The sequence below is a fragment of the Haliotis cracherodii genome, unplaced genomic scaffold (genome assembly GCF_022045235.1).
Source record: "Haliotis cracherodii isolate W230 unplaced genomic scaffold, xgHalCrac1.p SCAF_3, whole genome shotgun sequence".
Lineage (NCBI taxonomy): Eukaryota > Metazoa > Mollusca > Gastropoda > Lepetellida > Haliotidae > Haliotis > Haliotis cracherodii.
In genome coordinates, this window is record NW_027266286.1 from 27,792,654 (window position 1) to 27,818,606 (window position 25,953).

General features: G+C 39.8%; 2 protein-coding genes across 2 annotated transcripts in view; one reads left to right on the plus strand and one right to left on the minus strand.

Moving 5' to 3' along the window:
• LOC139475331 (receptor-type tyrosine-protein phosphatase eta-like) overlaps window positions 1–12,618 on the plus strand; it is a 50,628-nt gene extending 38,010 nt beyond the window's left edge. The window contains exons 36-45 of the mRNA XM_071258556.1: window positions 463–540; window positions 1,664–1,745; window positions 2,184–2,274; window positions 4,333–4,409; window positions 5,095–5,229; window positions 5,496–5,621; window positions 7,347–7,498; window positions 8,644–8,788; window positions 10,977–11,082; window positions 11,684–12,618. Of these exons, the coding sequence (XP_071114657.1) occupies window positions 463–540; window positions 1,664–1,745; window positions 2,184–2,274; window positions 4,333–4,409; window positions 5,095–5,229; window positions 5,496–5,621; window positions 7,347–7,498; window positions 8,644–8,788; window positions 10,977–11,082; window positions 11,684–11,748 (1,057 nt within the window). The 3' untranslated portion in view covers window positions 11,749–12,618. The remainder of the gene's footprint in view (window positions 1–462; window positions 541–1,663; window positions 1,746–2,183; window positions 2,275–4,332; window positions 4,410–5,094; window positions 5,230–5,495; window positions 5,622–7,346; window positions 7,499–8,643; window positions 8,789–10,976; window positions 11,083–11,683) is intronic.
• A 2,024-nt stretch (window positions 12,619–14,642) lies between these two features.
• On the minus strand, window positions 14,643–25,615 carry LOC139474492 (uncharacterized). The gene is made up of 12 exons (XM_071257537.1): window positions 25,305–25,615; window positions 23,001–23,160; window positions 21,720–21,890; window positions 21,454–21,545; window positions 20,704–20,930; window positions 18,875–19,128; window positions 17,284–17,506; window positions 16,931–17,020; window positions 16,392–16,603; window positions 15,989–16,218; window positions 15,609–15,775; window positions 14,643–14,758 (listed from the first exon to the last, which is right to left on the minus strand). Exons 1-12 carry the CDS (start codon window positions 25,613–25,615, stop codon window positions 14,643–14,645), a joined length of 2,253 nt encoding a protein of 750 aa, XP_071113638.1.
• Between the last annotated feature and the right edge of the window lie 338 nt (window positions 25,616–25,953).

Genomic DNA, 25,953 nt, shown 5'->3' on the forward strand with positions numbered 1-25,953 from the left:
ATTTCTAATATACTTAAAGCTTACTTACCAGTTTAAAAACTGCCCTTTTGGTTATCCCTGTCGTATTCCGTTCGAGATTGTATATGCTGAGTATATGTTAGTCGCTGTGAACGAGTGAATGAGGGCGATGGCGTTTACACCAGAACGTCAGTTGTTTCTGCTTAATTTGGTAGAAAAATCCTAAGTTATGAAAGCCTTAAACCTTTTCTTCTAGTGTGAAACCCACGATGTATTTGTGCTGGATCATAATCCCCCATAGTTTGTTTTGAAGTCTTGAATTCAAAACCACGATCATACGATCCTGGCAAGCGAAAGGAATACAACAGGACGCATCGACGACACTGCTAACTCTGACCAACTGGTCCAGGAATGATGGGTGGAGCATGATGAATGTACGTCACAATCGCGACGAGTGGGAAAAGAATCATAATGATTGATGTATTAAGTCACTTGCTGTTACAGGAAGAGTCATGACGGTAACGAAGACAACGAGTCTGAGGATGATCATGAGGCCGAGGATAATGTCGATAATAAGACGATGTGAGTTGTTGCAGTTTGATTCAGATAACTTTTCCTTTTTAACTTTAAACTATATTTTAAACACTACATAATAGATTTGAAAGTAAAGAACGAAATAATTTAAATGATGTTTACGAGATGTTCACACACACACACACACACACACACACACACATATATATATATATATATATATATATATATATATATATATATATATATATATATATAAATATATATATATATATATATATGCATAAGTTTCATGTAGGAAAAAAGGGCCAACAAATCTATATATATGTACATATTCCCAATATACACACCCGCCCGCTGGTGTGTCAGCTGTGTAACAGATACACAAACGGCATCAGGGCGATTTGCTGGCTCACGGGGCAGATGGCATCAATCGTCAGCACTTCCGGTAACACAGGCACGTTCACGCCAGATGAGAAGACCAAGCGCTTGCGAGAATTTCGGCGTAGCCTTACCGCGGTTGGGGTGTAGAACTGCCGCACTTCCCTGCCCTAAACCTACATCGCCCTGGCGAAAAGCCACTGTCAGTTTGCATGAATTGAACCGGCGCCAAACGCTTGGCTCGGCATTTCAGAGGGAATGCTTAGTGTACCTGTGTAAGACACAACAGTAGCATCTGAGAGCAGGACAAACTATACTGGCCTCGTGGATGTATTAATGTACAACCGGAGAATATTCATATTGAAGTAAGATTCTGACATACCTTCCCCGCTGCATGCACCCAAACATATATACTGCGACTTAAAATTACCAGTCTGTGACCCTGCCCTACATAAGGCCAATGATTTCCTTATCCATCCATTCGATGTAAAGCGTTATCTAAAATATATGAGTTGAATAACAATCTTCAGATGATATACTGTACAAACAATGGATTAAACACTGAAAATTGTAAGTTATTTTTTCCTTGCACATGTATCGCACTGTAAATAAGCAATAAGACTCATTGCTGATGAATCGTCCTACCACATCTTTATACAGACGGCAGTTACTGTTTTGTCTGTAGCTATGTTTACTGAGGAAATACCTAATCTCTATTTGAAGAGAATTTGGAAACAATTATTTTAGATGTGTTGATATCGTTTGTATACATATCGTTATTGCTTCCCAGGCCTAAAAAGATCGCGGATTTCAACGAGATCGTAAAGGATTTATACAAGGATTCAAAGCTACTCTTTACCAGAGAATGGCAGGTAAAGTAACCTTTCAAACATCTGTCAACGGAAGTGTTTGTTTTAGAGGGTCCCGGTGTAGCGAGAAGCAAAGCATGCTTATGCCATAGCCTGATGGTCGGAAGTGTACACTGCGTCGTTACTAAACTGTATAAATATGTACATATTGTTAATTGCTGATAATGATCACTTGTTATCCCAGGCTTTCAAATGAACAAGGTTGGTGTTAACACAACAGTTATCTCCCTTTAAATAACTTTAGGAAAAACGGGTCGTGATTTCTTATTCAATTATGAGAAACGTTCACGGTAAAAATAACTACTCAATTCCACATGTGTGTGTCCGTGTCATTGTTCTTGTATCACAAATAGATGGAACCGTTAATGAAGCAAATACCTCAGGACACAGCACTCCCACACTGTGCGTGGTTTATTTGTTTTGTATCCCACGTTGTTTCAGCAACTCGCCGCTGCGACTGTGAAGCAACCGTCCGAGAATGCGGTGCTGGTCGGCAACAGATCCAAGAACCGATACGTCAACATTCTGGCGTGTAAGTAGTTATTATTTGCCCAACATAACTGTCAGAAGAAAGGCTTCTTTATGTATCATGCGTAAATTATTCTTAATCTCGTGAGGTGTGTCACAAGAATAACATCATTTCTACACTAGGTAAATTGCCTGCGATATATACACACCACCTTGTGCTGACCTGCAATTATCCTTGTAGCTACCGGTTACTAGTACCTATTAATTTACGTGTTTCTCAGTTTGGCTTTGATTGTGTCCCGTTAAAAATAATCAGTGTATAATGTACGGTTAGAATAAGTTGAACTGGATCCACTGTGAGGGGTTACACATCTTATTCATACCTGGATCCTATGATGTGGGTTCAAATATATGATGGGGCGGTGGGATAGCCTAGTGTTTAAATCTCTCCTCGTCATGTCGATGGCCCGGGTTCGTTCCTTAAATGGGCACTAAGTGTGGAGCCCATTTCTGGTGTTCAACGCTGGAATATGGCTAAAAGCGGCGTAAAAGCATACTAACTACATGTAACTCGAATATCAGATGCACTGCGTCTGATCACTTCCACCATGATAGCAGTGCTCTTGGATTTCACCATAGTAGAAAAAACCCATCTAAGATCTATATGTGAAAAAGACTCACAAACGTAATATATGCCATTGCAGCGAGGAATGGTATTATTCACATAAAAGTAAATTGACTTCAATCGATTTCACTAATATTAGGGGAATCGGGTGGTCCATTCATCTGACGAAGTAGACACAATTTATGGATAACAACTTCGTGAATACTGTAAAGGCAACGTTTCGGTTTTGATCCTTATACCGTTATAAGGATAAGGATATATACCAAAACGTCGCCTTTTACAGTATTAAAGAATGTGTTATCCATACATTTTGTCTCCTTTGTCATCCGTCAAAGTAATGCCTATAAAACAATCCATTCCTCTGAGCCGCAGGCATTCACTGTGCACAAATCTATGATCGTGGTTCGAATTCTGGTTCGCCCTGAATGTTTCGCTATGTTTGTCAGCATATCATACCAGTGCTTGTGTGTTTCACCAAAGTGGTAAATGTAGAAGACCTGTATCACTTCGGGCTTTGTTCTCACACTAATCTGGCACGATGTGATATTACTGACGATAATCTGCAGCGCGGCGTTAACCCAGAAATCGGTTCGCTCAGATAGGCATTGGTCAAATATGTAGCAGCTGCAAGAGGTAACATGCTTTAGAATTAATGTAAGCCAACTCACGAATGTTCAGCATATTGTCACAGTTCAGAATAGTGTTGGAAGCTGGGGGGATTTCGGTGTATCAAGATATGTAATCAAACCGCAGTTGGCCGGCAGGTAGAAAAGGCACCGAATCGCCATTATGCCGCTCTTATAGGTACAGCCTTCCAGAAACCGTTCCAGCCCAGAACGTCTCGAAGCTGGTCAGTATCCTGTAGGTTACACACAACCACATGTTTTCCCAAAGGCTACTACAGTAATGTTATATGTTTTTTTCTAAAAACAATGCATTTAGCAGCTGTTGCCTGAATATGTGTTCACAGTCTGGCCTCACAGCAGCAATAAAATAAAATAAAATGACCAACGTTGCCAGTTCCTTTCCCGAGTACATGAAGCTTAACACACCAGCCCCAGTTCCGCATCAAATATCACTTGCTCTAAAATAAGACTGATAACATTCAGCACAAGTCATCATGTGTAAAAAACATGGTCAGTTATAATTACTGGATGGATGTACTTATAAAAAAACCAATAAATATCTGACACAAAATCATTCAATCACAGCAGCCAGCTGATTCAATCTGCACTGAAGGCTAGAAATCTGCTGGTTGCTTGTTCTGATTTGGTGAAGTAGCACCTCTACACAACAAGCGCAGATAACTCTCATAACTCTAATTATAGCATAAAACTATTCTGGAAGATCAACTCGATGCTGTTGACTGCGGTTCAAATACGTCTATGACAGTTTGCTGCAACTGACAATTACTACATATGTATTTCGACTGTTACTACATTACACTCGTCTCAGCAGTAGAAGTGTCTACAAATACTCTCTGATACTATGTTGTAGATGACCACTCCCGGGTCAAGCTGCTGCCCCTTGATGAGGATGAATGCTCTGACTACATCAACGCCAACTACATCCCTGTACGTATATTGACTTATCTTTACTCTTTCTTAGATTACAATAGCGAGTGCCACGTGTGGTACTAGGGGTTAGAATTGGTCCCCAACAACCCGTGCTTATCGTAAGAGTCGACTTGATGGAAGGCATGATCTTATTTACAGGCTCCAGCGATGATAAAAAACAACAGAAAAAACATAGTGACGTGTCACAGATCTACATTTGATAGACATTATATGATTGATTGATGTTTAACGCCGCAATCAGCAATATTCCAGCTATATGACGGCGGTCTGTAAATAATCGAGTCTGGACCAGACAATCCAGTGATTGACATAATGAGCATCGATCCACGCATTTGGGACACCATGACATGCATCAATCAAGTCAGCGAGCCTGACGACCCGATCCCGTTAGTCGCCTCTTACGACAAGCAGACGATATATGAAGTGTGTGAATCTGATATATTCCGTCAATGCAAGAAACCAATATTTCTTTGTATGGTGAGTCTGATTAGAGTGGAGCAAAGGTTCACGGGTTATTGATAGAAAATTGGCAAAGAGTTATACCTCGACTGGAACATTGATGGTATTCTGTAGTTGTTATCGGGTATCGCTCCGGGGAGAAACACAGGCAGACAATCCCAGAGGTGTAGAGAAGATTCGCCCACGTTGTATATTAGTATTTACCTTGATGTATGTTCACCAGGGCTACACATCCCCCCGTGAGTACATAGCCTCCCAGGGCCCCCTGTCACAAACCACCGTGGACTTTTGGAGGATGATCTGGGAGCAGAAAGTCCCTCTTATGGTCATGCTGACAGGATTAATGGAGGGCGGTGTGGTATGTACATCTTGACTTTGTCATCAAACAGTTAACCCTTACATAATAAGAACGAGCTACGAGGCAGCTATATTTTCACCTAAGGGTAATGTTATGTCATAACGATGATAACAAAAATCACTAACTGTTATTACCATGGGTAATGTGACCGACAGTTTAATTTATGTTCAGTGACTGCATATTGTAACTAGTATGTCAAAAACAACAAATTAACATTGTTCACAACTGACGGTCATGATGACACTCCGTATGTTACTTTTGTGTAGAGAAAGTTGGACATGTACTGGCCCGAGGAAATGAACGCTCCTAAACAGTATGGCGACCTGGTTGTTGAACTGATAAACATGTCAGCTCTCAGCAAGTTCACCATCATGATCTTCAACATGACGTTGGTAAGTTGAAATGGCTCACCCACATCAGCCCACCCCCACCCCCAACCGCCAACACACACACTGTATTTTCCAACATTGGAACAGGCACGGGGGTATTGGCCGTGAAGAATAACAGGAAAAGATTGTATTAAATGAAATAAGTATCCACGAGGAGTAAGTACGGTAATATATTAATAATAATTATTGATCATTTACAGCTGACCTTTCTCGGTATCCTAAACTCCATACAACGCTTACTCCTCATGTGTTATACAGCACAGTAATGTTAAAGAGATTAAGTGAAGAAATGCAGTATGTAATTGGTGTTGGATCCATGACCAAAATACTTGTACTTTCATAGAGAGAGGTATTCTTTTCAACACAAATTAATACTCTTGATCTTGAAATGTATGTCAATATAGAAACGATGGAAGACCATGAAATGTTAGCATTCTTTCCTGTGGCAGATTACAATGTTATTGGTGAAATATCGTGGTATTTCACTATGAGTCTAAGTCTTTATATAACATAAAGAATATTCTGAACAACTGTGTTAATAACAATACCAATATTTCTCACGGTGTGTAAGCGGTATTTATGCGGGATACTTCTCCTTTGTGATATGTATGTTAAATAAATTTGTTTGTAAATAATTACATAACTTTGATATTTGAGAATCTTCCGATTTATAAAGATATTCATTCATTCATTTAAAAGTTACGAGATTTGCAAAGCGACAACTTGTCTTTAACAGGTGTTATCCAAATATATTCATGTTTTTAAACAAGGTGCTCACGTGATATGATGCACTCCGCTAAGTATGACCTGTTTTATTACAACATAGGTTTTGATTATTGACCAGAGCTAGTTTTGTTTGAAGCAAATGCAAGTGATATGAGAGTTGGAATCTGATTGGTCAATAGGAGTGACATAACTCATAATAGCCTCTGGTGGCGCTACGGTCGAGCCCAGAAATTCCAGCCTAGTTCGGCAAGGGTGGAAACTGGATTATTACATTTAACTCCCTTGCCTAGGAAAGATGTAACCTCGAACCTGGGATAGTGTTATTTTCATCGCTTGTTACCCCTGTAGCCTTGAACCTCGAATAACTTACATACCACACTCAGTACCCTTATAACCTCAAGCCTGAGACAGCATTGTTATCATAGTTTGTCACAATCTCACCTCGGACCCTGTAAAGTGTTATATACATCACTGGTTAGCCCGGTATAATAGAACCGTCAAAAGTGCTAAATGCTCGTTACCTCTGTAACCTCGAACATTAAATATTACACATAATCACTCCTCAAGCCTCAAACCTTCGCTATTTTTGTGAACACATCTTGTCCCCCGCAGCTTCGAACCCGGGATGCACAAACCTATTTTGGTGACATCTGTAATATCGTCCCTGAAAGTGCTAAAAGTGTGTACCTCGCTTGTTGTTCCGGATATTTCGGTCCAGGGAATGTACAAAATTAAACCTCCGTCGATCGTTGTCCTTAAACTCGCAATTCTATTAATATTTACCTTGGATAATAACTTTCAAATTAAGTCGACTACAACTGCTTCTGGAATATACCATTCATGAATTCTTCTTATTTATTAAAAATGCATACAATATTAACTTTAAAATTAACAGGAATCCGAGGTTTTTGACAATTTACTGAGCCTGCTTAGATTCTGCTCTAATTGATCTTTAAATCTTTCAATGGTCCAGCGGTTGAAGTATTTTGTCAAATATTTCAGGGTAACGACACGCGTACAGTGAAGCACTTCTTCTTGCCGGGATGGCACGACTACAACGCCAACCTCGATGAAGGCGACGTCATCGACTTCGCACGATATGTCCGTGCAGAGCTGAAACCAACAGACGAGGGGCCAATGTTGGTCCACTGCAGGTCAGAACACACATATGTGAATGGATGAAAGCCAGATTGTTCCCTCCTAAATGTACGTGCAATATCGTACAACAATGCACGATCTAATTACAGGCATGTTTTGTGAAATGCATAACTGAAATGTTCGTTTCGATGTGATTGGTGAGGGTGGGGCAGTGGGTGTGTCGAATATTGAACAAAACATAATTCGAATAGTGACTCAGAAGTACGCAGTTACATGTTATTGAGAGTATTCCGTTGGATCAAACATGGCCGAGGAAGCATTGTTTGTATACCTATCCATTGCTGTCCATATGTGTCATTTTAAGTATTCAATTCCTTCACAATGATCTTCCCTGCTATGTGAGACAGACTAGGTTCTGAAACCCCTGTCTGATATAGTGGACAAATCCGAGCTTGTTTGTCATAAAGAAGCGTTTTGTGTTGATGTCATATTAGACAGTTACAACAAACACATAAATATTTCACGGCGATGTTACTTCTCACTTGCAATTAAGCTAACCACGATGGATAGAGCTTTAATGTGTCCACAAGACAGACACATTATTTAACTGTGATCCTTTCGATTCTGTTTCTAACAACTTCCTTATGACATTGAGTGAGTGAGTGAGTTGGGTTTAACGCCGCTTTTAACGGTATTCTACTTATTTTACGGCGTGTCAGCATTATATGGGAGGAAAGCCCGTTTACTACTTCGGTGAATCCCACGAGCACGGGTATGGTGCTGACCCTTTTGGAATTGACAAATATTAACGGATATGAGTTATACCTTTTAGTGTATGTAGCTGTTTTGCCTTTGTCCTTTCAAGGTGATATTGGCATACTGATGAAATACGACAATAAACTATGTCATAGAATCAAACAGTTAATATGACCAACTTGTCTTTATATACGACCCCCCCCCCCCCCCCCCCCCACCACACACACACACACACACACACGGCCTGTTATACTCTGTGATGACCCCCAGGGCCAATGGCCCATCTAAAAAATCCAAGAGAATCGCTTCGGCACTCCTGATATAATGCACTTTTCCCAGTAGTTTTGGAAATATATTAACTGATCATGTTGTTGATTGTACTAGACATAATGATGAAAAAGGGAAGTTCGGCAAAACAATAATAAGACACGTATTTGTACCACAGCGCTGGTGTCGGTCGGACCGGGACGTACTTGAGCGTGGACTACTTTATCCAGGTGATCGACAACTGCGACATTGACGGCGAGGTCGACATTTTCTCCTACGTCCTCAAGATGCGCAACAATCGACCATTCATGGTCCAGTCAGAGGTAATATTGTTTACTCCATCTGAACAATCCGTTAATACTACAGGAACGACATTATATACACTGTGTTTACTGATGACAGGAAGCATGTAAATAATAATGGTTCTTTTCTATTGCGATTTTCCGTGTTAGATGACATGATGCTCAATGCAGACCACTATTATCCTGGTCACAGCAATGGATCAGCTTCACACGAACTTCATGCTCAGCACATTCGGGAGTATACGTCCCAAGCTGTCGATGAGGCGAAAATAAGGATAACATTCACATTATCATCTTATCCTACCGGCTACCCATTCACTGCTGGATGGACATGGACCTGCCCCACTTCAGGCTTTCCTCCCACTTTTGACGGTCACGCCCTGCTATAACTAAGATACACACTCGCTCAGTTGTAAATACATGTTGTTTATTCCACATGTAAAGTAGAATATATCAACCAATGTTCAAAATAGGGGCTAACGTTTATCTGCAAAGGACACGCTTTTCCAGAAACATTGTTAACTGCTCTCGGCCAAGTCTCTTCGGTATGATGTGCACCACCCCTTTTCCAAAATCCTGGATCCGCCACTGTTCTGTGATATAGGCCCAAGGCTGGCTGTATAATTATATGATTATATGCGTACTTTCTTACTGACCTTGCTATAGGTCCAAGGTCAGTCATATCGACCCAAGGCAATGCCGACGACCTATAACAAGGCCAATATATAAACACCAATTAATGATATATTTATCAGACCCGTGAAGATTCCGGGGTAGAATAGGTCTTCAGCAACCCATGCTTGCTGTAAGAGGCGACTAACGGGATCGGGTGGTCAGGCTCGCTGACTTGGTTGATGCATGTCATCGATCCCAATTGCGTGGATCGATGCTCATGATATCAATCACTGGATTGTCTGGTCCAGACTCGATTATTTACAGACTGCCGGCATATAGCTGGAATATTGCTGAGTGCGGCGTTAAACAACAAACCAACCAACCAATATATTTATCAAGTGACTACCTAAACTATATGTTTCCAAGTAGTACCAATCAAGAAGATCAAGAAAAAGCTAAATATGTCACAGTTGTAAGAAAACAGGACAGCAGTCTGTCTGTTGTGATTGCAGTGTAACAGACTGAAATCAATCGCTAAAGCCACATTGGCCCGGCAAAACCGTTTTGCCCTGCTAAACAAGTATTGGCCTTCCTGTGCTTCTATATGATGCGGGGCCGATTTCAGCTTGTTACGGACAGGCGTTTGGCAATGGTCAGTGTTGAGGCGCGGGCAGTTACCTACAGAGGATCTAGACAAAGCCAATATGGAAACACCCATACAACGACATGTTCAATAACTAACTATTCGTACCAAACCAGAATACATCCTTACCATTCGTGACTTGTCTGGTCTCTTTACTCGGCGGATTATCCATGTCACCAACTCGTGCACTGATCGACGAGTTCCCCACAATCGGTCGTCTGCTCGTGTGAAATCGGGAGTAGTCTCCCTTACATCAACTTTACAACAATTTTAAGGCGCTTCAAGTAGATCCGTCAGAACAAGAGTAATTGGAGCAAATAATTTCTTTTAAAAAGCCAAAAAAATGAAACAATCGAGCAAAGTATGATGACAAACACTTTTATCCATGTTACTTGCCGCAAAGGCCTTATTAGCTCTCGTTAGGGCTGATTGAGGCGCTATAAAGACAGTTGACTAATATTCTATAGTACTGACCTTTCTTTGGCTGGATACAATATCGTCGGATGTGATATACAGTGGTCGACAACAGGCAGGTGATCCACATACATGTATATGCACAATCGTCATTACACCACCACAACAGCCTTAGACAAAATATCAATAATATTAGAACAACGTCGCTATCAGATGAGAGCTGTGGATATATGTGCAATATTAACACAAATGAATAGCATAAGGTATGCGACAGGGCGCAAAAGTAGCAGGACGAATTGGGTATTGATGGACTATGCGGGATTAAATTTTACTCTGTATTTGAGCGGACATTGTTTTGTGATTTGCATCTTTCTGATCCAAATACTGGATACATGGCAAGACAGTGGACTTCACCGCCACTTTTAGTCAGAATGAACGGGTTTTCATTGCAGCTAAATGTTACTCTTTTTAATAGATAAGCATGAGAAAATAACTAATATCTCATCATTGTTACGATATTCGTTCGCATGATTGCAGAAGCAGTATGTGTTCATCCATGATGCTGTCAAGGAGATGATCGCCAGGAAGAAGAAGCTGCTTTTTGGAGAACAGGAGGAAAACATTTACCAGAACCAAGGATTTGGTGAGAGTCAAGAAAACTTCAAATTATTCCGTCTATCTGGGCCCGTTGCACAAAAATGTCTTAGCGCGAAGGTGATCGTAACTCCCATACTTAAACATATGCTTACGATAGTCGTAGCACAAAGATCGCTTAGTGCAACGAGCCCCTGCAAAAAAATCCGAGTTATGCCTCCAACTTCTGCTTGAGTTTTTTTTAAAACAAACTATGATGATGTGTTTGGTCATCATACGAGGTTCCGGGGGGCACGGGTGGCCAAGTCGTCTAAGGCACCGTGATTCGCTGTGCAGAGGTGCGTCTCTTGGGCACTCCAGAAACCTATGATTGTTGGTTCGAATCCCGGTTCGCCCCGATTATGTTTCTAGGTTTGTCAGCGCCATATCCGTGCTCGTGGGTTTCACCGAAGTGGTAAACGTCTAAGACCTGCGTCACTTCGGGCTTTCCTCCCACATTAAGCTGACACGCCGCGATATAACTGGGATACTGTTAAAAGCGGCGTTAAACCCAACTCACTCACTCACTATTATCAAATTTCAGTATAACAAATAAATCTGTATGATCAATCTAAGAAGAGTTATAAATGTGAACCGGTGCTTTGTTTCAGTTCCCGATGAAGCTGACGGTGAAAATCTCTACATGAATGTAGTCTCGGGAGCACAGAGAATGTGAACACTGAGGCATCGTCACAGAGGGATGTTCGTCAGCAAAGGAAACAAAGACAACTGTACAATATATGTGACCATTCATTTATTGGAATGTCTTAAATCAAACTGAAAAAATGGACTGCTCACGCTTTTTTCGTATCACTCGACGGTTCCAAATCAATTAAAAACATTTCAATAGCCATTCAAATAAAAGCATGTCAGTTCGTGCCTACAGAAATTAATATCCATTTACACCTGAAGTATATGCTTTTAACCTTATATTCCTGAGCCTGAAATACATGTATGTTATGAACACTTAATCGTAAAACCTGACACATGTCATTATTATGCTACTATATATATTAGTCAGCATTTAGAAAACGTTTATAACAGATATCGTAATATATTTGAGTGATATTGATTAATTATCTCTTAGTGCTTTTGGACTTATTCCTTTCTTATTATGATACAAATATTTTTTTAAAATTGATTCCAACCTGTGTTACATTTTATAACATTGTAGGATGTAGTATATAGCTTTGCATTTATGAATATGCTTTTGCATTTTGGCTACATAAATGAACAACTGATGCACATTGAACACAATACCTCAAACCTATACACTTGAGAATGATTTTGCAGCACATTGACTAAACGTATAAATGCTTTAACAATTTGCCTTGTAAAAGTCTAAATACATTGTACATACATAATTATCTGTGATTATGAAAGATTTCTTTGAGACATCATCATATAAGCTCATTAAATCAGTAATAGAGTTGTATATTTTGTTTTAATGTTTTAAGACGTTGATTACATTACACTAATGAAATGAATGTTCTCTTCCGTGTGAGTATTAGTTTAGTTCTTTTACAATACCAGTTCAATTACATCACTAGCATTTGCATATATAATGTATTCCTTTATGTCAAATAAAAGTATAGCTTTTTACGCTTTGAGAACATGGTGTTTATGATTTATGTCGAGACGTAACAGCGATTTTAGCAATTGTCTTCCACTTTGTTACTGTGCACAGATGCCTCTATGTATGGCATGTAAAGGGTAAACGCTGAACTCTTTGCTTGAGGTTATTTGTTTCTTCGGGTTTATCTTAGATTAATACTTAAGGGTATTTCAGCAGGGTAAGTTAATTGCAGTCGCTATGCTATGTTGCATCATTACCGGGCCTGTAGAACAAATGGATATTTGGCACAGTAGACGTTCATCCGATGCCGCTGAACCATCACCCCATGAAATGGGGTTTAACGTCGCGTTACAGATTATTGCTCTTATTTAGCGACGTTTTGTTTGATTGTTGTTTAACGCTGCACTCAGCAATATTCCAGCCATATAACTTCGGTCTGTAATTAATCGAGTCTGGACCAGATTGTCCAGTGATTGATATCATGAGCATCGATCTACGCAACTGGGATAGGATGACATGCATCAACCACGTCAGTGAGTCTGATCGTGACTGCCGGATCCCAGTTGTAGCCTCTTACGGCAAGCGTAGTTACTCAAGGATCGTCACGGGTGTATTTAGCGAAGTGCATGCATACATGGGTGTGTGTATGTCTGCATGTAATGGATATACAGTAAACTACGGTTATAACGAACTCAAAGGGACCACTAATTTCAGTCCGTTATAACCGTAGTTCGTTATAAGCCCTTTATGCAGTATGTGTACAGGAGATGGCCCGGACAAACAACAACAGTACGTTGCATTGTATCCGTCAGTTGGTAACAAGCATGTTCGTTATGAACGTAATTGTACCATGCCGCATTTTAACATGGATGGCTCACACAGACACAGTATACTGTGTTATTCCCGTAATGTCAAACGATATGCAGTGTAACAACAAGTACCATCTTTTAACGTCTTTTGGTATGATGCGACCAGAGGATCGCACCCCTGACTTTCCGATCTCAAGACAAGCACCCTATCAATTCCACCACAGAGAATCCATCATGTATTCCTGTACATGCCGGAAATTGCTTCGCCGAGTTGTTAAACCTTCTTCGTCCGACATCTGTCTCCGTTCTCCGAACCCCACGTGTTTCTTAAATGCATGCTACACTAGACACGTGACTGTTCATCGAATTCCTTTTGCCGCGACCCCACTATCGTTTCACTATAAACGTTTGTTTGTTTGTTTGCTGTTTTACGCTGCACTCAGCAATATTCCAGGTAAATGACAGCGGTCTGTAAATAATCGAGCCTGGACCAGACAATCCAGTGATTAATATCATGAGCATCGATCCACGTCTTGGGATCGATGACTCTTTTCCTCTGACTTTCTTTGCATCTCTCGTGTATCCCACAACTTTATCACATGTTAAATGTGTTGTTATTCAGTCTAACGGTTGCGTACAGGAGAAATTATTTTTGAATTATAGTATGAATAAAAGATTTTTTGTTGTTTGTATTCATGTTTCGACATGATGATAAAAATCAAACAATTTCAGAAACGGTGTGACCGTGGATCCTGCAGCTGACTACCATTCCACTACGTGCTGCACGTGCATCTAGAAACAAATTATGTGTGGCGTTGCTCTAGGCGTTTGGGAATCCGGATAATATCATGATCAGTGAATTATATTATTAACCTATGATGTTAGTTCATCTTACATAAATGTCTTACCAACATTCAATCTGCAAAAAATCATTTTTCATAGCGTTTGTCCATCAGCACTCTGTACGGTTTAACTGTAATCTTTAAAACAATCTATAATTTATAAATGATATAATAAAAGTCATAGCTTTTGAACAAATCGTTTACTTTATTGAATGGATAATTTTACATATATAATCTCAAAAGAACGAGGACGACCCGATTCTTTCACATTACTATAGTAACGAGAAATAGTATAAAACCACATTGTTAAGCACAGTAACTGTACAATGCCGTGTACAATATTTTAATATCGTCCGAGAAATTTGGATCCAACGATCTTGAAGGTCACACGGAAAATGTTGGAACTTATTTGCTTCTTTTGGTTTGGCTGTTGGCCTCCAACATAAAGCACCATCTCACCTGGAAATGAAACATTGTCAAACTACAGAGAAGTATTTTCATGATTTCGATTGTGTACACAAAGGTAATTTTCACCAGTGACACAGGTGCTCTCATCTTCAACACGATTTTAACCGGCGAATGTGCTTCATGATCTATTGCCTATTTAAAGTATACCATGTAGGCCTAGAAGTTGTACATAGTGACTTTTGAAGAAGTGACACATTGCCTCTTTGTCATAATGGTGATCATTAAGGCAGACAGTACAAAAGGATGTTTGGACGAACTGAATTAAACTTGTTAGATTGGTCCCTGCCTTGTCTCATTTTCGAGGAAACTATGATTAATTTCTGACGAGAGAAAAAGTAAATGATATTCATGACAAAACAACTTTGCTTAACTGTCAAAGAACTTATAGACCAAAACATCTTATAGATCAACAAGTATGTATTAGTACTTTAAACGAAGATGCTACATTTGATTCGAGTCTTATAGCAAATAGTATTAATTCGCGAAAGCAGGAGTGCATTGAAAGGAAAGGTGAGGTCGAGGCAAGGTTACCATGTTATCAGTATCGTTAGAAGGCCATGACAGCTCAAGTAAATGTGTAGACTACCTCCATGTATCAATATACATGTATGGCCTCACGTATTTGTCAGGACAATGAGAACAAATGCAGCAGCATTATTTTACATTCGTTGAATATTCTTTAAATGTTTGATTGTTTGACAGTATTCGTTAACACTCAATCAGTAAGACGTCGGTCTATACATACTCGTATCGTTACCCGAAATAATACATGATCGAAAAAACCCATTCACTCTGGACAGAAAATGCCTCATAGAGACACAGTATTCAATACACCACTTACCCTCCTCCACTGCCCAGCCTTTGTTATCCACCCACACTGCCATACTTTCGGCAGAGACTGTGAAATTAACGTTAACATCGCCATTGCCAGGGATCGTGACTCGGTCGAACCAGGCCAGTTGCAACTGTGGAGTCGGTTGAGTGGCATCCATCCACTGTATGTATAACCTGGGTAAAATATACCATTCTGCAGCAGGTGTATACACGTGTGGGAAAACAGTGTTTGTATATGCTTGTTTGTTTACATAATTTTGGAAAACATGTATCCATGTGATCTATGCAATCGTAACTAACAAAGGAATGGTTACATAAAATTCACACAAACGAGCAAAACTCGAATGAACAGCTTACTGGTCAGGAATCATGTACCAGGTTAAGCACTGAAGATGAGTTCCAGGAGTAAAACCAACCTCATCGCCATCAATATTCCCGGTGTTGCCTACGTTGACCATGCCGTGAAGATCTTGTCCCGCTTGGATCATAATTGGACTCTCAAGGATGAAGTATGCAAACTGAGTGTACGACAACCCGTAGCCATAAGGGTACAGAGGATCTCCCTTGAAGTACCGATACGTCTTCCCTTCCATTGAATATTCGGTAATATTAAAGATCTAGGAAAACAAATTAAAAATTAATCAGACTAGTGTTCATTCTCATGAGAATATAAGCAGTTCGTGACCTTTATTCGAGGCTTCGACACTCATGAAACTATAAACATTGAGGTCACTCGATGAGACGAACATGTTATTTGACAGGAAAGCACACACATCCACTATATTCTAACCTGATCTTCTGTGGCGGGCCATGTAGCAGGCATTCTACCAGCAGGATTCGATCCTGGACCTTCGTTAATGATTACACGTCTCAATGCCTCCCCTGTTGCCTGTGCTGGGAAGAAACATTCCAAGATGGCGGCGATATCGGGGCTTTGATCAGCCCAGGTCACATTGAGGGCACCAGCGTTAAACAGTAGGAGAACTACAGGGGTCTCATTTCCTGTAGACAGAACATAGTCCATCTAAAACACACAATTTGACGTGAAATACTTGTTTCCAATTACCTGGAATACATGAAATCAGCTGAAACTATCTGACTCTCCACTGTGGTTTAATTTGGGTCGCAATAGTCATAACAGCATCAGTCTTGCCGGATGCAGCAACAATTTGAGCAGAAAACGCAAGAAACAGCAACAAGTTTTACTCTGATTCGATCAGCAGTAGTCCAGCAACATCGCGGCGGAAGACTAAGGCTTAACACCTTTTATCTACATAAAACTCTGAGTAACCAAAGGTTTAACCAAAAAGAAGAAGAAGCGTTACTGACTGTTAGCAGCGACGTCTTGAAGCAGTTGCAGTTGATAACCGGGGAGGTTGATGTCATAGCGATCGTTGCCCTCGGATTCAATTGTCCGCCCTGATAACGAATGGACATGAGATAGACGTACATGAGCAGATATGTACAAGACAAATAATGGACGAATTTAGCTTGTGAAGTAAACGAGTGAGATTTTATCGGCCTTTATTTGAAATAGTGACAATGTGAGGTAAAACTGCACTGAAATATTTTAAGTTTGAACATGTGGGATGAGAATCAAGCTTCTCATTTCGGTGCCTTATAACTAGCATCCACAGCTTTGATATTACCTTACGTGTTGGATTGATGATAATCAGAATTACCTGTTCCAAGACATACAAATATAACTTCTGTCATGGCGACTGCCTTTTTGATGGACACGGGATCGTAATGTTTACAGAAAGTGTCATTACAGCCGGCTGCGTAGTTGACGGACTGCGCCAGATTAGCCAGCCCTTGCAGAGGAGTTTTTACAAAAGGTCGGGGCGATAGCGGTGCGTAGTCCCCAAACAGCAGATGGGAATCATTGGCCATGGGTCCAACAATCTGGGAAATATACGTTACAGTCGGAATCGTACAATAGACTCAGCTCTGAGCAGATATTTCTGATGATTATGGAGCGATTTTTGTCGCTTTCATTTTACATCCCAATTGTTAAAATCATAAGTCTATTGTGTGTCCTTTACATTTACACAGGTGCTGACTTAACATTTTCAATGCTTGAAGATAGAAAGAAAGTGGCCAGTTAATTTAGTCGAAACATACTTGTAATATATTCAAGGTTTCTTGATCAAATCGTTGTTGATGTTCAGATGTAATTCAGCTATGTAATTACTTATCTCGAAAATGTATTCGACGAACATAACAGTGCAACGAAAGTCCTTCCCAGAGTGGTGGCAAAATAAAAACTTGAATTGTGAAATATTGTGCCCTGAACTTCATATTTATTTTACTGGCAAGTGTTACGTTATCAATGTGAATCTTGTAAAATTATGACGTCATAGTATGATTGATGTGATTAAAAAAAGAATGAACTATCACACATATATAATTTCATTTTTTACTGATATTATTAAATTTCGACTATCTAAATATTAATATTTCGAATACATATAAAAGAAGTAGTACAGAGCTGCATTGGTGTATCAACATTATTTTTATACCTGTCTTATGCGAGGCACTCGCCGTGTGTAGATTAGCTTTGGAGATAAATATAATGTTTTCAATTTATAGCTGGGATACATGTCCATATGAGCACTAAATTTAACAGCCTACCATGAACGCAAACTCTTTGGTGTTAGCAAAGATACTGAGTGAAGCGTCATGGGTTGGGTCTTGTGTTTTGAGTTGTTTTGTCGACGTGAAGGAAACACCGATCGCGATAATAGACTTTAAACAACAATTATGCTTCACACACATATATGATGGGCAAAGAAAATGTGTAGCACAGCTTCATCAAAAGCCAACATGAAGTGGGGCTTCTTCAAAGTACATATGTTATGTGAGCCTTCCAATGTTCAGTCCTACACCCTTAGTGTATGCCATCACATCGTTCATTGTGTATCAAAATATATGACCTAACAGTTGGAAGGAGAAAAACGACATATTTCAAGCTTTCAGTTTGTCCCTAAAAACTGAAATACACTCGCGAAGTCCATTTCCATAAGTTCAACTGCCCCTAAATGTATTGTTACAAATGCTTTGAAGATTGTAGTAACCGCAACTCTGCATGCTGTAAACTTCTAACAATGACTGAGAAATCGAAGGAACCACTTTTCTATTTTCTTTATCTGCTTCATTCAGTGGTGGTAACCTTTGGAACCTATGAACAATCAAAATCGTGTGTTTTCCATGTTCATGGAATTGTTTCATGGAATTATCAACACAATATAATGGTTCTTTTGTTCTACTCACTGCAATCCTGGCGAAAGTGTCTCTTTTCAGTGGCAAGATGTGTCCTTCGTTCTTCAGCAATACAAAGGTCTTCATGGCTGCCTCGATTGCAAGCATCTGGTGAGCCTCGCTTTCAATCACAGAGAGGTCAAGTTTGGAATATGGGTTCATTTCCGGGGGATCAAACTCCCCCAACCTCATTCGGGTGTAAAACAAGGGTTTGACACTTTCTCTGACTTTCTCCTCTGTGAGCTTGCCTTGATTTATTGCATCGACTAAAAACGTTAAATGCATTATATTATACATCAATATGATAATAGCATAGTTAGTTGCGGGAGCTTTTCGGGCGCTCTTTTGAAAAAAACGGATTCGGGTTACGTTTTCTCTCACAAATATATGATTTTGTGGAAAGTAATATATCTGAACTTTTGACTTGCCTTTGCATGTGTTTGTGACGAATGCCATCGTGGAACAGGATACGCTTACCTTTTCGCAAACACCTGGCTGATTTGTAGTACATGATCTGGAAACTATTACGATCTTTTTGACGTACTAATGACACATAAAACGTGAGTGAGCGAGTGAGTAGGGTTTAACGCCGCTTTTAACAGTATTCCAGTTCATGATATCGCGGCGTGTCAGCTTAATGTGTGAGGAAAGCCCGAAGTGATGCAGGTCTCAGACGTTTACCACTTCGGTAAAACCCACGAGCACAGGTATGGTGCTGACAAACCTAGAAACATAATTTGGGCGAACCTTCGAATCCACAATCATAGGTTTCTGGCGTTGGCCAAGGGACGCAACTCTGCACAGCGAATCGCGGCGCCATAGACGACTGGGCTACCCGTGCCCTCTAAAATATTAAGTAAACCTTAGATATCTATGTATAACATGTATAAAGAAAACAGCAATAGCGTTACCCGATAAAGTGACACATTGATACTACCAATGTTGCATAATTAAAATGTTTTTAGAATTTATAATTATAAAATATTACCGGTTTCACCATTGGTTTCTATATATTGTAACTGTTTATGATTATATAAAGGTTATTTCCCATATCACATTTCGAAGACTAAATTACATCACATTTGTCGGCGATACATTCTGGGGGAATGAATCCAATATATGTGTGAAATACAATAGACGTCACAGCGCTCTCTAACATAGTATGACGTCATAGTACAATCTAACATTGTGACATCACAATAACACGCATAACATTGTGTGGGGCAGGCGTACGAAATACAGAAATAAGTATTGTAGTGGCAGCAAAATGTACAACAATTGTATAAAATAATTCAATTATTTGAGGCCAATTAATTTTGGTTTGAAGGTACCAATAAAATAACTTTCTTATATCTTTCTCAGTGTATCTTTTTCACATTTGTAAAACGTGCATATCACAAAATTTGAAGCTTTATTCCCGGCACGTTGATCAGTGTGTTGACTGAGTGGGATACACCGGCAAGAGAAGTACCTTATTTGTTGTCGGTGCTCTGGCTCTTAGGGTATCCCCTGTCTGTCCAACGTATTCGGCCTGCCTCCAGCACATTGTATGACATAAATCAAGTTTTGGGAGGCACAATTCATATTTTCACCTACATAGAGAGTTTTTCCGTCTTTGAATGTAAAAGAACAACATTGTAAAACATGAGGGCAAGTACCGCAATTGGGTCTGTTACACTTTTGTACTGTTTTACATGTTTGTTTTCCTTTCGAGAAAGACGCCCTAGCAAAAATCTATTTAAGATTATGGCTCTGTCTATTACTTTTAATAAGTTTATTTGGTGACTTTTTTATTTTAGTTCTTTACACTTATTTAAAGAATATATATAAAATGGCATTACGCATTTGATAGTAGGTCAGGTTGTCCTCTACTCCTGCTAGTTCCAAGTTGCATCCTGCGTTCACACAGTCGGAGACGATGTCCACGTAGTTATCGGCGTAGTGGTGGCCACGTAGAATGTTCTCTATGGCGTTCTCGTCGCTCACAACGTAACCTCTGAAACCCCACTCTTCTCGTAAAATGTCGTTCAGGAGCTGCTTACTGGCACACGTCGGAACGCCGTTCATACTGTGTGATTAACATAGATATTTGACCAGAGAGTAAAATGTAACGGCACTCGTCTAACATCACCATCAATTTTGATAAAGAATTCTACGATTCCAGCATTCCAAAAAGATGTAAATCAGTTTTAAACGTGTCGAAGTCAGGAGGTGGCACATGTCTTTCTTGAGAAATGTTAACGGTTATGCGATATGTTCAGTGTTGTTTATTTCATTGCATGGTAAAGAAGTAAGTCTGCTGTAAGCTTTAACGTGTTTTCACTTTTCCTTTCTGGCCATGAGATATTGAATATATTTTAAGAACACATGGCTATATGACTTACCCGTTGAACGTAGCTGCACGTGATACTGTATGTTACCTCTTGACTTGACTATTGAAGCTACACATGACCCTATGTTCCATCCTGACTTACATATTCTATATATGTTTCTGCTTGGATTACATAGTGTAGCTACACATGATACTGTATGTTCCTTCTTGACCTACACATTGCACCTCAGATGACACTGCATATTCCTGGTCGACTTACCTATTGTAGCTACACATGACACTGTATGTTCCAGCCTTTACACAGGCTCTGAAGGCAGGCAGAAAGGTCGTTCGAAGGTCACGCTCGCTTACCTGGGTGTAAAATTGAAATAAACTATAGATATGATGCTGCAGAACTAAATTTCCTTTTAAATCTTAGAGCACAAAAATTTGATTCTTGAATTGGGCATGTGTTTGTATAATTTATATCGCAAGTTGATATCCGGAGGAGATACAAACTCACATGCAACCTGCCGGCGTGTTTACCTTGGCATCGAACTTTAACCTTGAAATTGGTATATTCTCTGGTCCATCATAAGCTGCGAAGTGTTTACATCCAGCGTTTGCGCGCACATAGCGCGTGTCGTTGCCCTGGAGTGCCCGGACGAAGCTATCTGCTAGAACTCCGCTCTGGAAAGGGTCTTCTCCATATGTTTCCTGTGTTGTTGCAACAAGTGCGTGAATGAATAGGCCTTGTTCCCAAAATAACAAAATCACAACTACATCAAGGAATTCTATCTTGACCCATTATGGACATCCGAACCACTGCGTCATTTAGTTTGTCGGTTGTTACACATATTTGTGCTAAGGAAAGCTACAATGGTTTGATACTGGAGCTTCACAATGATTCATTTTGGACAACGGAGCTCACGTCAATACTACGTTACCATTGCAGGAATTGGAAAATAAGTATATCAGGAAAAATCTCTTTGAAAGCATGTTAGTTTGTCAGATACATGCAGGTGATTTTAATTAAGCAACATATTATATCTATATCTATATCTATACTTCCTTTCAAAGTCACCCGTGAAGATCAGATGTGGAATGGGTCTTCAGCAACCCATGCTTCCCGTAAGGCGACTGTGCTTGTCGTAAGAGGCGACTCGGGTTGTCAGGCTCGCTGACTCGGTTGATGCATGTCATCGTGTCCCAATTGCGTACATTTGTAGATCGATGCTCATGATGTCAATCACTGGATTGTCTAGTCCAGACTCGATTATTTACAGACTGCCGCCATAGAGCTAAAATATTGCTGAGTGCCGCGTTAAACAACAAATAAACAAACAAACTGAATACTTTCGAGGTACACCAGTTTCGAAAATCAACACTGATTTTATGTACCGCTTCAGTTGTAGCAACATTTCAATCGTGAATCTTTGTATGCTTATCAGTTGATATGAAATATGTATTTGACAAACTAAAATGCTTTGAAATAGATTTTAAACTGAGCAATATACCTATTTAGTGGCTTGAGCCATATTTCACAGATGGTATCCGTATGAGGATCGAACCCAGGTCTTCGGCGTGTTGTGTTGTGTTGTATTGTCTCATAACAATATTCCGTTGGCACAATATATGTTCGATTATCCCTATGTCGAGTTGACGAGGTGTTAGTTACATACGCAGGATAAAGTTATTCTTTCTTCGGGAACACTAGCCACATGTGACTTTGGTCTGAATGATACGTATGATGAACAAAAGTTAATCGTATGATTGTGATTATTTTACCATGCTGAAAATTGTATGAATTCCTCGTTTGCCACTCACCTGATTTCTGCCCCACCTGGGGTCCCTGACAATGTTGATGACAGGACTGAAGCAGCTTACTCCCATGTGTTTCCCGTGGAGGCCACTTCTACTGTAGTTGTTGTACTTAGCCCTGACTTCTACCCCAGTTGCCTCCCCTATTTGGAACACCAAACTTGGGCTGAAACATTGAAGAAGCAAGACGTTTAAGACAACTTATATTAACTTGTACCAAAAGAGTCATCACTAGTTTCAGAAATTTAGTAATAACTATTTGATATTGAAGGATTATAAGATTTGCGGGGCGGGTATGGGGATGGCATGGAGAGTTGTTGTTGTGAGGAGGTGTGTGTGACGGCCTCTAAATTGTCAGACAGCTTATGGCAGCTTCATTTCTGGTTGAGTGCACAGCAAAACTACTGCATCTTACCTCCTACTGATAGTGTAAAAGGCCATCAAAACAACACAATCTTATTGTAGCCTAATTCATAATCCCACTCAGAGGCAAACCTTCGGCCTTACAAAATATGTTCAAGACAGTTTCTGTTCAGATGAGTGTACTGTGATTATACGAGTATCTTACTGCTTAGCGTAAATAACATTGAACGTGTGCATAAATAATGATTTCCATGATTGATGTTTGGATAATACATCTGTATCTTCAGCTTTGGATGTAAAGAAGAAAATTTATTTTTCTTTTATGATCAAAATGTTTCTTCATGAGTAGAGCAGACCAATCATGACCGTCCTTTTCTACCTATGTGTATCGTCTTAATTAATCACCTACTCCACTGTCTACCTACTGCCTGTCTGACAAGTGAAGATATTCGTGTCGCTGCGTGTGCGTGTGCGTGTGCGTGTGCGTGTGCGTGTGCGTGTGCGTCTGCGTGAAATGGGTTGTCTGGTTTATGGCTTCTTCTTCAAGTCACACATAATATTTCTTTCTTTGGTTTGTCACTCATTTAATATTATGTTGAACATGGTACGTCCAATAACTCGAACATTTTATGTCATTCTAGTGGTGACATGTGCATGTTGAAGGACCATCGATTCTACAGTTTTACTTTCTCTTTCCAACAAATGCCTGCTGACAGAATTTGATTCACATATATCTGTTATTGCCCGGAAACAGTCAAAAGTCAATCCGACAAGAAATTAAATTTGATCTCAATCCTGAACTCAGACACAAATCAATCTGGTCTAAGCCTGGTCATGGGAGCTTCACCTGTATCAGACACTGATGAGAGTTACCTAATCTGTCTCTAGAGGTTGTACATCACATCTTAGTCTGAAAGGTTATCGAGTTCTCAAGAAGCAACAAATGCCAACAGTAAGGTGGCAGTACTGGCAATACATACTGGCAAAATGAGCTGAACACATTGAGTTTTTGGATAAGGGAGACGTTCATAATAATGAGGGGATCGTGGGTGGCTTTGATTTAATCTATAAAACAACCAAGTGATTAAAACAATATTACCACAAGGATTTTTCTGGATCTGATGAATTATTAACAGATCATGAAACGATAGGGCCGGTTTTAGGAAAGAAAAACAGGACCAATCACTGTTCAGTTTAAGACAGTGCACATATTATTTTGAGATACACAGAGTATATATTGTATTTCAGGTTACTCTTTCACCTAATCTGTTTTTGTTGATATTAGCCAGTGTCAAAATCTTGTCATACAATTATTGAGATTAAAAAAACCGAACGTCTTATTATAGAGACGTGTTTGTTTATCAAATGTACCGATACAAATGTCACATACTGAGACAAAATGAAAATGAATAATCAGCTTTATTTTGAAATAAGAAAAGGCGTGTCTTTGTGCTCAAATCAATCTTCAAACACATCGAATCGTATTCGAGCACGTCCGACGACATTATTTTGTTTTGCCAAAATAATACAAAAATCGAATATGCGTTTTGACAATGTCTCAGTACATATAAATATACATGTATGGGCACTTGAATTCCTGACGGAACGAAAACATTCAAAACTTGTCGAGGCTGATATGCATGAGCACGTTGCTATATTGATATGATTACTACCCTGCAGAAATATTTTTTGTACGTTGTTTGAATGTAACTTCAAAACGTCAACGCCAGAGACTATAATCAATCAATCTCGAATATATTCGAACAGATTCCATTGGGCGTTAAGTATATTACGTTCACTAAAGTGGTATACTGCTCTACCCTTAGCACGTCAGGTTAAACTCAGACTATACCAATTATAGACATTGTTCTGATTTCTAAATCTCTCAAAAAATGTCATCACACTCATTCAAAAAATGTTCTTGCGTTAAAACCAAATTACACGTACCTAAAGGAAGCAGCAAGACCCAGAGCCTGGGGAAATGATGTCGCATTGCCTGCCCCAACATCACCTCTCAGGCATTCCGTGTTCCAAGAGTATGGCTTGATATCCAGTCGGGGGATAGGAGGGGTGCCATTAGTACCCGCTCCACCCCTCGCCATCTGATGCTGGATCTCATCTATGGAGAGACGACTGACCAGATCATCCACCCTGTCGCTCCAGGACAGTGTGGTGTTTCTGAAAGGGAAGTCTGCCAGCCCCTGGATCAGGACCATACATAGGATACAAGCAAGGACTGTCCACGAACCTACTGCCATGGTGTTAGCTGCAACTAATATAAGCTTTGTTCCAGCAGACGCGTTTACGGTCTATATTTTCAACCTGCTGATATGGACTTAGGGAGATGCTTACTCAATCTATTATGTTATCATAGATTGTCTGACACTGATTTGAGATATACATGAATATTGACCTTTAGTTTTTATAATTATGTGTGTCAGGGACAAGACACGTAGTCATACCATGTACTTCGAAGATATGAAACGTCATTTGACTTATTGTTCGAGTAAAAACACGAATGACTCAGGACATAGAACGTCATGTTACCATTTTTGTAAAAGTGTTAAGCACGGGTATGCTGCTGCCATGCACGTTG

Bases quoted from the DNA above. Each gene is read 5' to 3' on its own strand.
- LOC139474492 (XM_071257537.1), bottom strand. From the start codon at position 25,615: ATGGCAGTAGGTTCGTGGACAGTCCTTGCTTGTATCCTATGTATGGTC. The intron at 21,891-23,000 runs GTGAGTGGCAAA...GCAACAACACAG, and splicing joins CCAGGTGGGGCAGAAATCAG to GAAACATATGGAGAAGACCC. The intron at 21,546-21,719 runs GTAAACACGCCG...TTTTACACCCAG, and splicing joins GGTTAAAGTTCGATGCCAAG to GTAAGCGAGCGTGACCTTCG.